The sequence below is a fragment of the Lipotes vexillifer genome, unplaced genomic scaffold (genome assembly GCF_000442215.2).
Source record: "Lipotes vexillifer unplaced genomic scaffold, Lipotes_vexillifer_v1.1 scaffold225, whole genome shotgun sequence".
NCBI lineage: Eukaryota > Metazoa > Chordata > Mammalia > Artiodactyla > Lipotidae > Lipotes > Lipotes vexillifer.
Genome location: NW_006787630.1, coordinates 1630340 through 1644745, shown reverse-complemented (window position 1 = coordinate 1644745; position 14406 = coordinate 1630340). Strand labels below are relative to the sequence as shown.

The following is a 14406-nucleotide window of genomic DNA, read 5'->3' as shown; positions in this document are numbered from 1 at the left end:
ACGCGGGCTCAGTAGTTGTGGCTTGTGGGCTCTAGGGCGCAGGCTCAGTAGTTGTGGCGCACGGGCTTAGTTGCTCCACGGCATGTGGGATCTTCCCGGACCAGGGCTCGAACCCGTGTCCCCTGCATTGGTAGGCAGATTGTCAACCACTGCGCCACCAGAGAAGCCCGGAACTGTATTCTTAAATTTATTTTTGTATTGTTCATTGCTAGTGTATAGAAATACAAATGATTTTTGCATATTGATCTGGTATCCTACAAAGTTGCTGAACTCATTTGTTAGTAATCATGTGTTTGAGGATTCCTTAGGATTTTCTACGTAGAATATCACATCATTTGTGAATAGAAATTGTTTTACTTCTACCATTCCAATTTGTATGGATCTTATTTCTTTTTCTTCACTAATAGCCCTAGCTACAACTTTTATACAGCGTTGAGTGGACATGATGAGAGTGGATATACCTGTCTTATTGCTGATCTTAGGGGTAAAGCCTTTTGGCATAGAACAGGATGTTAGCTGTGGGTTTTTCATAGATGTCCTTTATCACATTGGGGAAAATCCCTTCTATTCCTTGTTTGTTCAGTGCTTTATTTTATTTTTTTATTTATTTATTTTTGCGGTACGCGAGCCTCTCACTGTTGTGGCCTCTCCCGTTGCGGAGCACAGGCTCCGGACGCGCAGGCTCAGCGGCCGTGGCTCACGGGCCCAGCCGCTCTGCGGCATGTGGGATCTTCCCGGACCGGGGCACGAACCCGTGTCCCCTGCATCGGCAGGCGGACTCTCAACAACTGCGCCACCAGGGAAACCCAGGATAATGATTTTTTTTATCTTCTAATCTCTGCACTTTTATTGGGAGTATTTAATCCATTTATATAAAATGTAATTACTAATGATATGTTTTACATCTTTAATTTTATTTGCTTTATATATGTTGTTTGTCTTTTTTGTCCCTCCGTTTCTCCATTACTGCCGTTTTGTGTTTAATTCATATTTTGTAGTGTACCATTTTAATGCCTTTGTTGTTTCTTTTACTATAATTTTTGAGTTTTTTCTTACTAGTTGCTCCGAGATTACAACTAACATCATAATTTATAACAATCTAGTTGATGTTAATACTGAGTTTCAATAGTATTCAAAACTTTGCTCCGATATAGCTTCATTCCCTCCCCCACTCCTTTGTACTATTATTGTCATACAAATTATAATTTTACACATTATGAACATATGAACAGACTTTTAATAATTATTATTTTACACAGCTGTCTTTTTCCATTAGATAGGATAAGAGAAGTGTTACAACATAAATACATTTATACCATATTTTATATTTCTTTGTATGTTAACTTTTACTTATGCTCTTGATTTCTTCATGGGGATTCACATACTGTCTGGTGGCCTTTCATTTCAGCTTGAAGAACAACCTTTAGTATTTCTTGTAAAGAAAGTCTGCTAGCAACAAATTCTCTCACTTTTGGTTTATTTGGGTATGTCTTAATTTCACCTTCCTTTTTTTTTTTTAATATTCATTTATTTGGTTGCACTGGGTCTTAGTTGCAGCATGTGGGCTCCTTAATTGTAGCACACGGGCTCCTTAGTTGTGGCATGTGAACTCTTAGTTGTGGCATGCGAACTCTTAGTTGTGGCATGCATGTAGGATCTAGTTCCCTGACCAGGGATTGAACCCAGGCCCCCTGCATTGGGAGTGCAGTCTTACCCACTGGACCACCAGGGAAGTCCCTTCATTTTTAAATCCATCAAGGATGAGCCACCACCCCTCTTTAAGACCTCTACGATTTGGGTATTTCTGCTCCTTGAAAGGTGACGTCTGAAGAACTTGTTGCGTGGGCAGCGGGGGTCTCGGCGGTCGCGCCTTTGAACCTCTGCCCGTTTCTCCCCCCTCTCGCGCCCTCTGCTCCAGCTCCAGAAAGTCCTGAGTCTTGGGCACATCAGCACCGACTACCCACTGGCCGAGACCATCATGCTGCTGGGCTTCTTCATGACCGTCTTCCTGGAGCAGCTTGTCCTGACCTTCCGCAAGGAGAGACCGGCCTTTATCGACCTGGAGACGTTCAACGCCAGCTCAGACGTGGGCAGCGACTCAGAGTACGAGAGCCCCTTCATGGGTGGCTCGCGGGGCCATGCGCTCTACGGGGAGCCCCACACGCATAGCCATGGACTGAGTGTCCAGGAGCTGTCGCGCTCCAGCCCATTGCGTCTCCTCAGCCTGGCGTTTGCCTTGTCGGCCCACTCGGTCTTCGAGGGCCTGGCCCTGGGCCTGCAGGAGGAGGGGGAGAAGGTGGTGAGCCTGTTCGTGGGGGTGGCCATCCACGAGACGCTGGTGGCCGTGGCCCTGGGCATCAGCATGGCCAGGAGCGCCATGGCCCTGAGGGACGCTGCCAAGCTGGCTGTCACCGTGAGCGCCATGATCCCCCTGGGCATCAGCCTTGGCCTGGGCATCGAGCGTGCCCAGGGCGTGCCCAGCAGCGTGGCCTCTGTGCTGCTTCAGGGCCTGGCGGGCGGCACGTTCCTCTTCGTCACTTTCTTTGAGATCCTGGCCAGGGAGCTGGGGGAGAGGAGCGACCGGCTGCTCAGGGTCCTCGTCCTGGTGCTGGGCTACGCCGCGCCGGCAGGCATGGTGCTCCTCAGGGGCTGACCATCCGGCGCCGGGTGCCCGCCCCGCCCCCACCCAGCCGGAGCCTCGCCTCCCCCGAGGGGCTGTGCCTGCGCACAGAGGGGCTGCCCGGGACTGCACGGAGCCCCAGCTCCTACACCCCGCGCCTTGGGGCACCGCTACTACTTTTACAAATTCTTCTCTTAAAAGCATTCACCAAAGCTGTGTGGCCATGTCATCCGTGGGCGTGCGGGTCTGGTGACTCGCAGGGGAGGTGGCCCCGGGCGTCCAGGTGGGGGTCAGACGCAGACCCTCCCCACCCCTAAACACCACCGGCTGTGGACAAGTGCGGGAGAGGCCAGCCTCTGTCCTCCGCAGCCCTGGCTACAGTGCCAACGCCGTAGCCACCCCCCACACCTCCCCTGGAGCCCTGCAGCATGTGGTGGGCGTGTCCCCAGGGTGAGCAGAGGGGTCCAGTCGCTGTCACGTGATGCCCTGAGGGGTTTCTGAAAGGAGTCCACCGGCCAGGAGCCTCTGGGTTCGTTCGCGGTTCGTGGGGGTGATGGGGCTGTGATTCCTGCCACCTGAGGCTGTGCTTCTGGGGAGGCGGAGGTTCCAGGGATCTCGGAGCACCCTCTTCTTCCCTGCTTTCTGGTGCGGCTGCCCTGCCCGGAGAGCTTGCTCTCCAGGGGCTGGGGTTCCAGGCCAGGCTGAGCTGCTTGGCTCCCCGAGGCAACAGAGCCCCAGGGCTGCAGAGAGTGTGGGCAGGCCTGCGGCAGCTTGGCCACAGGGTCTCCAGAGCAAGGCGACTCCAGCAGGCCAGGGTCAGGGGCCATGTGACTCAGCTCCCCCCGCCAGACACGAAGCTAGGACCCTCCTCGGGGAGCGGAGCGCAGGAGCCTAACAGCCCCGTGGGGCTGGCGCGAACCCTCCCCTCCGTGGCAACAAGCTCTGTTAGTGTAGTCATGGCAACCGTCTCCTGCTCCCGGGCTGAGCCAGGGCTGAGGGCCCTTCGGGGGGACTTGACTGTGTCTGCCCCCCAAGACTGGAGGCGTGGCCTCGACTTCCGCAGCCCATCCCATTACTTACACCCTTCCTGTCTTCTCACTTGTCCACTCGGCCATGGGGCCCAGGCTCCCTCCTAGAACCTCTGATTTCCTTCCTCTCATTCGCGGTTGCTGCCCAGACCCACGCTGGGGAGACTGGCTGTGGCAGTGGGGCTGTCAAAGCTTCCCGGCGAGGACGGGCCCCTCTGCCCCGTGGCCCTGGGCGCGGCGGGGCCTCCAGCCCGTCACTCCAGCCCGGTGGGGTTCCAGGAGCAGCTACTTGCTTGTCCCAAGGGGCGTCCCAGGCGCTGGCCTGCTGCCACTTGCCCGGCTCCGTGGGCAGGAGAGCACACAACCTCCACCACGGCCCCAACCTCATTCGGTGTCGATACGGGTCTCAGGGGGCAGGGCAGTGTGTCCAAGGCCCCCCACTTCCACTCTGTTGGGCGCCCACCCCACCGCTGCTGGAAGCATTGGGCCCGTTTCCAGGAAGTTCTGTCTGGCTTTTGCCAGGACCCACGTCTGAACCCTGCATGGCCTGACCCTGTCCCCATGCTGGGAAAGTGAGCCCTGTGGGTGTGGGACCATCAACTCCACCTTGTCCTAAACCCACCCTTGCTGGCGACCCCTGCCCCTACTTCACTCCACCTTTGCCCCGGGTGGGCGGGATGCCATGGGGTTGCCAGATTCCAGAGCCTGCCTTCAGAAGGGTGTGGCCCAGGGGACAGGGCTGGGAAGGGGCCCCGTCCCCCTGAATCCAGTAGGAAGCCCCACCGTGGGTGCAGAACACCCTGCTCCAGGCTTCCCCCCCTCCATACTCCTTCCCCTCCGTTACCTAAAACTCACGCACAGCAGGGTCCCCGCCCTCCCGCCAGCCATCAGCTTCCTGGGATGCCTGGGGACACCACAAGCCTCTCCACCCATCAGTTGCATTTCCCCTTCCCTTCCCTGCACTGGAGGCTTCAGGGTCATATCATCCCCCCTCACTCTAAGCCAGCTTCCAGACCACGAAGGGCGCTGCCACACCAGTGAGGGGGGAAACCCCGGGGGCGCCCCACCCGTCCCTCAGACACCGCCACCCCGGTCCCCGGCATCCTCGGATCCCCAGCCTGCCCAGCCTCTGTCTGCCAGGCTCTGGCCTCTCTCTGTGGTCCTGCCAGACCCAGCAAAACTGCTTCCAGGTCCCCCAGGGATGGTGGGACCCCAAGGAGTTTGGGGGGAGCTGTGTGTCGTAGGAGAGGACACAGCCTGCCCCGCCAGCACCCCCAACGCCACCCCTCCTGTCTGCTGTGGTTGGAGGGGCCAGGGTCAGCCCTGGGGTCTGCCTCCTGGGGCCATAGGGATGATGGTGTCACTCGGTCAGTTCTGGTCAGCTTTCCCTGCTTTGGCCAAGGATCAAAGTTGAAAGCTGAGGTAAGAAGAAAAATGGTCGTCCCATCTGATGGGGGCCCCGGAGAGGCCGACCTCACTCCTGAGGTCCCCGAGCTCATGGTGGCCATGTCCAGCCTAGACCAGGGTCTTCTCGTCTAGGCCAGCTCAGTGGCTCCATCTCCCCCACACCCGCTCTGACATGACAGGTGCCGCGTGGTGACAGCTTTGGCGGAAGAAGCCTGTGGGTTGGTCACCCAACACGTGGAGCCCTGGACCAGCCCTGACATGGAACTGGACGTCGGCCGCGAAAGCCTTCATCTCTGTGCGACTTTGCGCCATCGAGGACGTGTCACTTTGAGATCTGTGTGCGTGTCTCATGGAGGAGAGAGGGCACACGCCTTCTAGTGACCCGTGTATTGCTTGGTGTCAACCAGGCACAGCCACCTTCACTTGGACACGAGCGTTCCCAAGTAGCAGAAACGCCTTTCTGTTTAAAGAAACACAACTCCCAGCACAAAACACCAGGCACCACCTTTATCCGGAGGTGCCTGGTTGGGTCAAGGCCACCCCTAGCCGCTTGGCTGCGACCAGGCAGGCTCCTGGCAGCACGATTATGGGCGCCCAATGCAGGGGCTCAGCAAGCAGGAGGGTTGAGCCAGGACTCAGCTCTGGTCCTTGGTACAGCGTCACCCTCACCGGCCCTGCCGCCCCCGAGCCGAGTGGAGTCGGGACTCCCAGTGCCAGCGCCAGCTGGATGCAGTCAGCCGGGTCCCCCTCCTCGATCTGGAGACAAAAGAGTAGAAAGTTAGGAGGCGGCACCCAGGACTCCCGGATTGAATCAAGCGTAGTAACAGTGTGTCGTGGCTTCTGTTGTCTGCTGTTTGCGTTTCTGGTGAAGTTATTAGTGTGGAGCCGGGGAGGGGAGCGCCGGTTCCCAGCCAGTCTACATCTTCTGGGCCCTGAAACATAGGCATCGGACGGGATGCTGTGTCCCTGCACACGGCGTCTCCAGGCCTGCCCTGACCACCAGCTCTGGACCCTCAGCCTTGCCAGGAAGAGAGGGTCATGCAGCACAGCTGTCCCAGCCCGTGTCCACCCTGAGCTGTCTGTCAGCTTTGGTACAGAGTCAGTGACCGACCCACCTGACCTTTTGAGAGCCTCCTAGAAGCTGGGACTGGGCTGGGACTCCTGAGGGCAGAAGGGGGCTGCTGCAGGGCTTGGGGTGGTTCTGGGAAGACCCTAGAACTCTCCTGGCTGTCAGTTGGCTGAGGCCAGACCGGGCTGCAGGAGGGAGACCCCGTCCCTCCCTGATCCTGACACCCTCCAGACCTCTGCAGCTCCTGGGGCAAGAAAAGCTGACCTGGCAGACTGCAGTGTTCTCGCCGAGGGCCCGAGTGATTGCTGTGTGCCCAGCCTGGCAGGAGAGAGCCGGGATGGGCAGGTGGGCCGTTTAGAGCCCCCCGACTCAGCGCCTGGGAGGCACAGCTGAGGTGCTGCGTTTAAAGCAAAGGAAAAGGCCGCCACGGTTCACATGCCCTCTCCTTTGAGGGACTGGCTGGGCCTCCTGCTGAGCTAGTGTTGGCTGGGGCAGGGCCAGAGAGTTTTCATTTCTTTCTCTTTTCTTTTTCTTTTGGCTGCGCCACACGGCTTGTGGGATCTTAGTTCCTCGACCAAGGATCGGACCTGGGTCCATAGCAGTGAAAGCTGGCGTCCTAACCACCGGACCGCCAGGGAATTCCCAGATTTTGCATTTCTACCAAGCTCCCAGGGGATGCTGGTCTGGGGACACGTTTGAAGTCCATTGCCCTACCCCAGGGTCCCCCCAGCACTGCTGACGTGGGGCTGGGTCATCCTCTGGGGGGTCGTCCTGGATGCCCTGGGGTGTGGAGCAGCCTCCCTGGCCCCACCCACTCAGTGCCAAGAGCCCACCCTGGTCATGGCAACCACAAATGTCCCCAGACATCGCCCAGGGTCCCCTGGGGGCAGAATCACCCCCAGGGGAGACCCACTGTCCTAGAACCTAAGGCAGCTCACACTCTATCAAGGGAGACAGATGATAGATGGACACAAAATGTGATAAGTGCCCTGAAGATAAGCAAGGTGGAGGGAGAGCCACGAAGGGAGACAAAGACTTAATTTAGCAGTGTGGTCAAGGGGGAGTCTCTGAGGGCCTCACTGGAGTCAGAAGATGGGTGAAGAGCTTTTCTGGCAGAGGAAGTGGCCCGTGCAAAGGCCCTGAGGTCTTCCTGCATGTCGTGGTCCTTTTCTCTGACTGATCAAAGCTGTCCGGCTCTCTGTTAAAGGATGCAAGTGTGGCAGGGGTTCATCCTGCTGATGGCTTAGGCTCCAGTGACCCCCCTCCTTGGAGGTGTTGATGACAACACAGCCCCGTATGTGCAAGAGCCCCTCAGGCCACTCCCAGGGGCTAGGCAGGTGGCTTCAGTGAAGGAGCAGCATCTTGCACCAGGGGCTGGGGTCCAGCTCCCACAGGAGCTGGTGGGCAGAATTTGGGCTCGAGACCCCAGCCCATTCATTTTTTAAGGCAGGCTGTGTTTTGACAAATGACCTTCTTATTTTTAAATGTTGACACCAAAGTTAAAAACAAATAAGAAACCTCTGTGGGCCAAACAGCATCGGTGAGAGGCCGTGGCGCCCAGCCTCAGCTTCGCCCGCATAATTGCATTAATCCCGGGAGCACAGAAAGAGCAGAGAATGAGACCCAGCCACCTTCCTCCCTGAACGGTGGGTCTGGAGAGCGGCCCCCGCCTGGAGCAGCTGGCAGGAGGCCCATAGGCTGCAAGGCCAGGCGAGGACCAGGGACCTCTCAGGTGAGTGGCTGTCCCTTTACATTTGAGAGGACTTCTGCAGATCAAGGACAGACAAAGGCCAGGTGTGCGTCCCTGGGCCAGGCCCCCAGACAGCCTGGGACAGCAGAAAGGCTGGCTTGTGGCTTCAGAACCTGATGGACCCGAGCTCCAGCCCCAGCCCGGTCTCTTCCCAGCTGGGCCACCCCAGGGGAGCCGATCCCGTTCTCTGAGCTGATAAAACCCAACCCTCTCTTGCACTGGTGCATGAAGGCCAGGGCTCTCCCGGCCGGCCGCGGGAAAGGGGGGACTGCCGTCCTAGTTTGGGGTGCTCGGGTGGGCGTTGAGCCCCGTGCCTGGGAGTGCGAGGGGGAGACTCTGGGGCCTGTCTTCTCCTGGCTCATCCGGCCGGGAGCCTGGCCTGGGAGCCATAAATAGCAGCTGCAGAGTGCAGCGTGCCCACACTCCTAAGCATGAGTCAGCCTGCCCCGGCCTGGGCTGGTGCCTGGAGGAGCAGGGGGCTGGCCCAAGGCTGAAGGCCCGGCCCAGTGCCCCTGGTCACTCAGAGACGGAAGCAGGCAGGCAGTCGGAGCGGGAGGGAGCAGGGCTGTCATCTCTGAGCTCCTGTGTGCCCAGCAGCCCCAGGAGGGTGGACGTCATGCCCGATCCATCGCTCCCAGCAACCCTGGGAGGCAAGACAATGGTGATCCTCATCCGCAGATGGGGAGACTGAGGCTCAGAGGAGCGCTTGGCCGGGATGCGGAGATCCACAGGGCTGTCTCCATCGCTAGCTGAGAGCACTCGGAGATGTGGGGCTGGGGCCAGGCCACCCTCTGTGGTGCCCCATATGGCCTAGGACAGGGCAGGAGTGGGATGTGTCCAGGGAACAGCTCCAGGCAGCCGGGGTTGGATGGGGAACCGGAGGGGAGCTTGGGTCAGGTCGGGAGCAGCTTGAATGCCAGGCTGAGAAGCTGGACCTTGACCTGGAAGTGAAGGAAGCCAGGGGTGGCATGAGAGCAGGGGAGTCTGTGCGGTGAAGACCAGGGTAGAAGGAGGGCTGGAGGGGGGCTGTCCTGGGAGGCCAGGAAGGAGGCGGGTGGGATGGTCCAGGTGCTAGAGGCCGGGAGGTGCAGTTGAGGGGCTGAATCAGGGAGAAATGGGGCCCTTCAAGCCCCCAAAGCAGGACGAACCTCAGAGGCCCGGCCTCTGGGGGAGCCAGATGGTCTTGGGGGGCAGTGCCCACCTCTCCAAGGGAGCAGGAAGGGTCTGGCTCAGCCAGAGCCACAGACATGTTGGGTCAGCAAAAATCAAGGAGCCAAGAGCCAGAGGAGCCCTTGGGCTCCAGCCGACCATCTGCTCACACACCTCATGATGGGGAGCTCACCACCCTACAAAGAGCCTCTTTCACCCTCCGACTGCTCTGACCCCAGAAAGTCCCTCCTTGTGGGACCCTTAGTGTCAGCCTATCCATCGAGGGGTGCCTGCTTCTAACAGGCTTGGGCCCTGGGGCGTTCTCACGCCCACCACTGCCTGGTTCAGTTGCTGTTTCCCAAGGCCCAGTCTTCTCTGAGATGAGTCTCCACCCCCCCAGTCTTCAGGAGGGAGGGGTGATGGTACCCTGTTGGCTTAAACGTGGACACACAGACATCAACCGCACAGATGCTTCCCAAAGGCAAACGTTTATTCTCAGAGACAACTCCTATTTGATGAAGATAACATCTTCCTACCAGAAAACTGCAAATCCATTTCCTTTGTCTCCCTTTGTTCACCCCCAGCTTCAAAAGCAACTGCCCTCCCACCCCACCCCCACCCCCAGCTCAAGGGCCCAATTGCCATCTCTGCCTTGGTGGCCTGCCCTTAGGGGCACCCACCCAAACCAAGTCCCACCCTGCCAGGACAAATCCCCCGGGATGGAGACTAGTCTCCAGGTACGTCCCCACTGCCCCGAGCCCCCTTGGGCCACCTCTGCCGTCTCATACATCTATTGATTGATTGATTGATTGATTGATTATTCATTCCATCAGTGACCTCCCCGCTGGAGGGCCCTGCCCTGGACCCTCCCCCCCACCAGCCCAAGGGTGTCCCGTTGTGTTCCCCCAGGCCCCTTGTCTGCAGTTCTGCCAACTGGCCCCTTCTCTTTGCTCCTGGGTGACCTCGGCTCTGCCCCCATCTTGCCCAGCGGCCGGCTGCTGGGTGGCCCTGGGGTGCGCCAGCTTCCTCCCGGGGAAGAAGACCCCACCCCTATGGCGTCCCTGGCAGGAGCCGGTGTTCACCGGGCGGGGGTCCAGATGGGGCGGCGGTGACCTTGCCCGGGGGCGCGGGGCCGGGGGGAGGGCGGAGCGCGGCGCCCGGCGGCGGGCGGGGACGGGCGGGGACGGGCGCGGGCGCGGCGGCGGCAGCAGCAGCTCCGGCGTGCGGGCGGCGGCGGCGCCCGAGCGGACACGGAGACGGCCAGCAGCAGCCGCGGCGGCGCCGCAGGGACGAGCGCCCAGGTAGGAGGCCGGGGCGGGGGACCGGGGCGCCGGGGCCCGCTGCGTCCCCCCGCGAGGCCCGCAGGTCCTCTCCCCGCGCGCCCTCCTTTGTCCGAGCCCCCGGCATCCCCCCTCCCCCGCGGTACTGGCGGGCAGCCTTTCGGCCGAGCCAGCCCCTCCTCCGGCCCACAGGAGCCCCCCTGGGTCCCGCTGTCAGGGCGCCTCCAGGAGGAATCGAGTGGGCCCCGAGCCCGTCTCCCCGCACCGCCGCCCCGCTCAGCTCTCCTGCTCCCTCTCCCAGCCGAGGCCCTCATCCAGGAGCCCCTCCTCTGGTGGACGGCCCTCCCCCACCACTTAGATCCTCCTCGGGCCCAGGGGAGCCCCCTCTCCTCAAACCCCTCACTGGTCACGTAGTCCCTATGTCAGACTCCCTTGGGGCAGGCAGCCCGAGCCCCCAGGCCCTCACCTGGGTTGGGGCCTGCTTTCTGCACCTGAGGTCGCTCCAACCTCCCAGTAGCAGTGGGCTCTGGGGACCCAGGACCTGGCAGCTTCCCCTGGCCCGGGAGCCTCAGGGTGGGCTGTCTTGCACAGGGGAAGGACCCCAGGCTGTGTAGCCAGCTGGGGCCGGGTTCAAATCCTGCTCTGCTCTGCCACCTCTCTGCTGTGACCTTGAGCCCGTGCCACCCCCTTTTGCACCTTGGTGCCCACAGCCCCTTTCCCCCAACCCCAGCCCATGGGAGGTGCGGGTGGTTTTCAAATGGCACCAGGTGGGTTCCTGGCGTGGGTTTGCGGGTTATTGAATGGGGCTCCGAGTCAGGGATCCCAGGCCTCGGTGGGCCCCTCCCGGAGGACACCCCTGCTGACAGGCCTGGAGCACTGCCAGGGGGTCTGCACCCAGAGCGAGGCAAGGGCTGGGTCTGGGGTGGAAGAACGTATGGTCACCAGTCACCCCAGGTCCCTCGGCCAGTTGTCGTGGTGCCTGGCTGCATGCTGATGAGCTCACTTCTTGGGGTGCCCACCCAGGAAAGGGTAGTGACTGCAGAGCAGGCTGGCAGCCCTGCCAGCCACCCCCCCCACAAGTGCTATGCATGTCACCAAGATGCCTAAAAACAGTCCCCCACGAGTTAGAACCGCTAAAGCTCCTACAAGTTTGCCTGGCACGTAATTTGTGAGGTACGTGTCGGCTGTTATCTTCTCTGTATGTCTTTTTCTGACAAACCTGGTACTTTTGATCACTGAGAATGTGCCTTCCCAACCCACGACCAGCCGAGCGCTTTACACCCTGGGCCTTTGTGATTGATGACCACGTCCGTCCATCTTTACTGAGGGCTCTGTGTGCCAGGCACCTGGCCAAGGGCTTTATCCAGCTTATGGCACTGCTTGTGCCAGCAGCTCCGTGGAGTGGGCACTGAGACTGCTCACGTTTCACAGATGAGAACATCGAGGCTCGGGAACATCAATTTACTTGCCCGGGTTTTCACCGCCGGGGGCTTTCACACCACTGGGTCTTGCTCCCCGCCCCCCACCCCCCCCCCGCTCCCGCCCACCCCACACACACCTGAGGGAAGTAGATTGCCTGGGTGCAATCTTGCCATATCTTCTCTATCCCGCCCCACGTTGAGGGACCCTCAGAGACGGCCGAGAAGGAGGCGGGGAAGGGGTCTCTGCTGTTTCTATAAGCAAGGACGCAGATGCTTGGAGACAGGCTTCCTGCCTTCCCACCCCCAGGTCACGGGTCTTCCCACCTCCATCATTTCAGGAACTGCTGTGCTGTGTGACCTCCCGAGGTCAGTGGACCTCTCTGAGCACAGGGTAGGGGAGAGGGAAGAAGAGGACCCCCTCGCAGGGAGCTCTGTTCCTACAGACACATCAGACCTGAGCGGGAGGCCAGGGCAGGCCAGACCGTAGTCTGGGTTTGGAGCTCAGGGAGCGAGGCTTTCTCTCTTTAGGCTAAGTTTTACTTTTCTCATCTACAGCCTGGGCTGCTGTGGGAAACCCGCTTCATGATTTGCTAATTCTTGGACCTCCAGCACCAGGATCACAGTTACGGGATGAGGGCAGGAGAAGAGCTTTAAAATGCAAGTTCCCAGGGCTGTGGCCCTGAATCAAAGGATTCACCACTTCCAGGGCTGAGGCCCTGCAATCTGCATTTTAAAGATGCCCTACCACACAGCTCCCATGAGGCTGACGAGCCTCTGGGCTGGGGTGAGAGCAGGGAGCCTGTGATGGCCGGAGAGAGGCACCCCTTTACTTATTTTGCAGAGGAGAAAACTGAGGCTCAGGGTGGCAAGGCAGCTTGCCCAGGTCACAAAGCCAGGGAACAGCCAGTGCCACCTGGGGGCTGGGGGAGCATGCAGGTGGAGAAAGCAGTTGGTGTGCACCCCGCGCTGGCATCTCCATGCCTCTTCCAGAGACCACTCCCCACCTCGGGGAAGGAGTTTAGGCCCCAGATTTCGTTGAGGGGAAGCGGACAGGCAGAGGGTCTGGCTCTGATCCTGTGTGCAGGGCAGAATGGCAGAGTCGACCAAACAAACTGGGATGCAGGAGAAATGCCGCTCCTCCGAGAAGCCGACCTTCCCACCCCCTCCTAGTGGGTGGTCGCTCTTGTCTGACACTCCTCTCTGTGCAGGGTCGGTCTGGGGTTCTAGCAGCCGAAGCGAGCCCTCCCGGCCCCACCCCGCACCGCCGCGTGGAAGATGCCTGAACAGAGCAATGACTACCGGGTGGTGGTGTTCGGGGCGGGCGGCGTGGGCAAGAGCTCCTTAGTGCTGCGCTTCGTCAAGGGCACGTTCCGGGACACCTACATCCCCACCATTGAGGACACCTACCGGCAGGTCATCAGCTGCGACAAGAGCGTGTGCACGCTGCAGATCACCGACACCACGGGCAGCCACCAGTTCCCGGCCATGCAGCGTCTGTCCATCTCCAAGGGCCACGCCTTCATCCTGGTCTTCTCGGTCACCAGCAAGCAGTCGCTGGAGGAGCTGGGCCCCATCTACAAGCTCATCGTGCAGATCAAGGGCAGCGTGGAGGACATCCCCGTCATGCTGGTGGGCAACAAGTGCGACGAGACCCAGCGGGAGGTGGACACCCGCGAGGCCCAGGCCGTGGCCCAGGAGTGGAAGTGCGCCTTCATGGAGACATCGGCCAAGATGAACTACAACGTCAAGGAGCTCTTCCAGGAGCTGCTCACGCTGGAGACACGCCGGAACATGAGCCTGAACATCGACGGCAAGCGCTCCAGCAAACAGAAGAGGACAGACCGCATCAAGGGCAAATGCGTCCTCATGTGAGCCCAGAGCGCCCACCGCCGGCGCCCCGCTGTCCTGGCCCCAGGCCTCTCCCCACGTCCTGTGCCCCCGCTGCCCCCCTCCACCTCCCCTTCCATCTCCTCTTCCTTCTTTCCCCTCCCCCCACCATCTCTTCCACTTCTTTCCCTCCAGTGTCTCCCGCGATGAGGCCCTGCCGAGCCTGTGGCAGACCTGGGGTTCCAGCCCAGCTCTGTCGCGCCACTCTGCCTTCCCCTCCCTCTTTGCCCCGCCCCACGTCCTGTCTGTACGCCCCGCCAAAGCCAAGCGCTGGAGGTGGCCCCCTTGATCTGTACATGGGAAAACGGGGGAAGCTGCCTGTCCCCATAGGGACTGAGGAAGCCGTTTTTTCCTCCATCTCCGTGTCTCCCAGGACTCCCACCTCTGACTATGCCCCCTGGGTGCCCCCAGCCAGACCTGCACCCTGCCCCTACATTAGATCACTGTGACCTTGCCGGGGAGGAGGGAGTTGAAATGCACATGGACCTCAGATTTTTTTCTCCTACTTGGTGTTTGACATACACTCCCCTCCCCCTTCCATCCCTCATGACCTCTGGCCTGTGCTCCCCTCCCCAGGTCCCAGACCACCCTTCTCGCCCCCGTCCCCACGGATTGGTGGGGGGCCTTGCGGGCTGGGTCTCAGGCTGCCAGGCAATAACCACAGGGCTCACAGCAGTGCCCCGCCAGCCCGGAATCTCACTCCTCGCCCCACCTGGGCTTGGGGTGCAGGCAGGGGAGGCCCGGGACCGGCCGATGGCCGCGGCACAACTCCAGGGGACTGTCTGGAATGAATAT

General features: G+C 60.2%; 2 protein-coding genes across 2 annotated transcripts in view; both read left to right on the top strand.

Moving 5' to 3' along the window:
* SLC39A3 (solute carrier family 39 member 3) overlaps positions 1-2653 on the top strand; it is an 8031-nt gene extending 5378 nt beyond the window's left edge. The window contains exon 3 of the mRNA XM_007460379.1: positions 1919-2653. Coding sequence (XP_007460441.1) covers positions 1919-2653 — 735 coding nt within the window. The remainder of the gene's footprint in view (positions 1-1918) is intronic.
* A 10262-nt stretch (positions 2654-12915) lies between these two features.
* DIRAS1 (DIRAS family GTPase 1) lies at positions 12916-13603 on the top strand. The gene has a single exon (XM_007460378.1). It carries the CDS (start codon positions 13000-13002, stop codon positions 13594-13596), a length of 597 nt encoding a protein of 198 aa, XP_007460440.1. The 5' UTR covers positions 12916-12999; the 3' UTR covers positions 13597-13603.
* Positions 13604-14406: the final 803 nt, after the last annotated feature.

Coding starts and splice junctions, on each gene's coding strand:
- DIRAS1 (XM_007460378.1), top strand. CDS start 13,000: ATGCCTGAACAGAGCAATGACTACCGGGTGGTGGTGTTCGGGGCGGGC.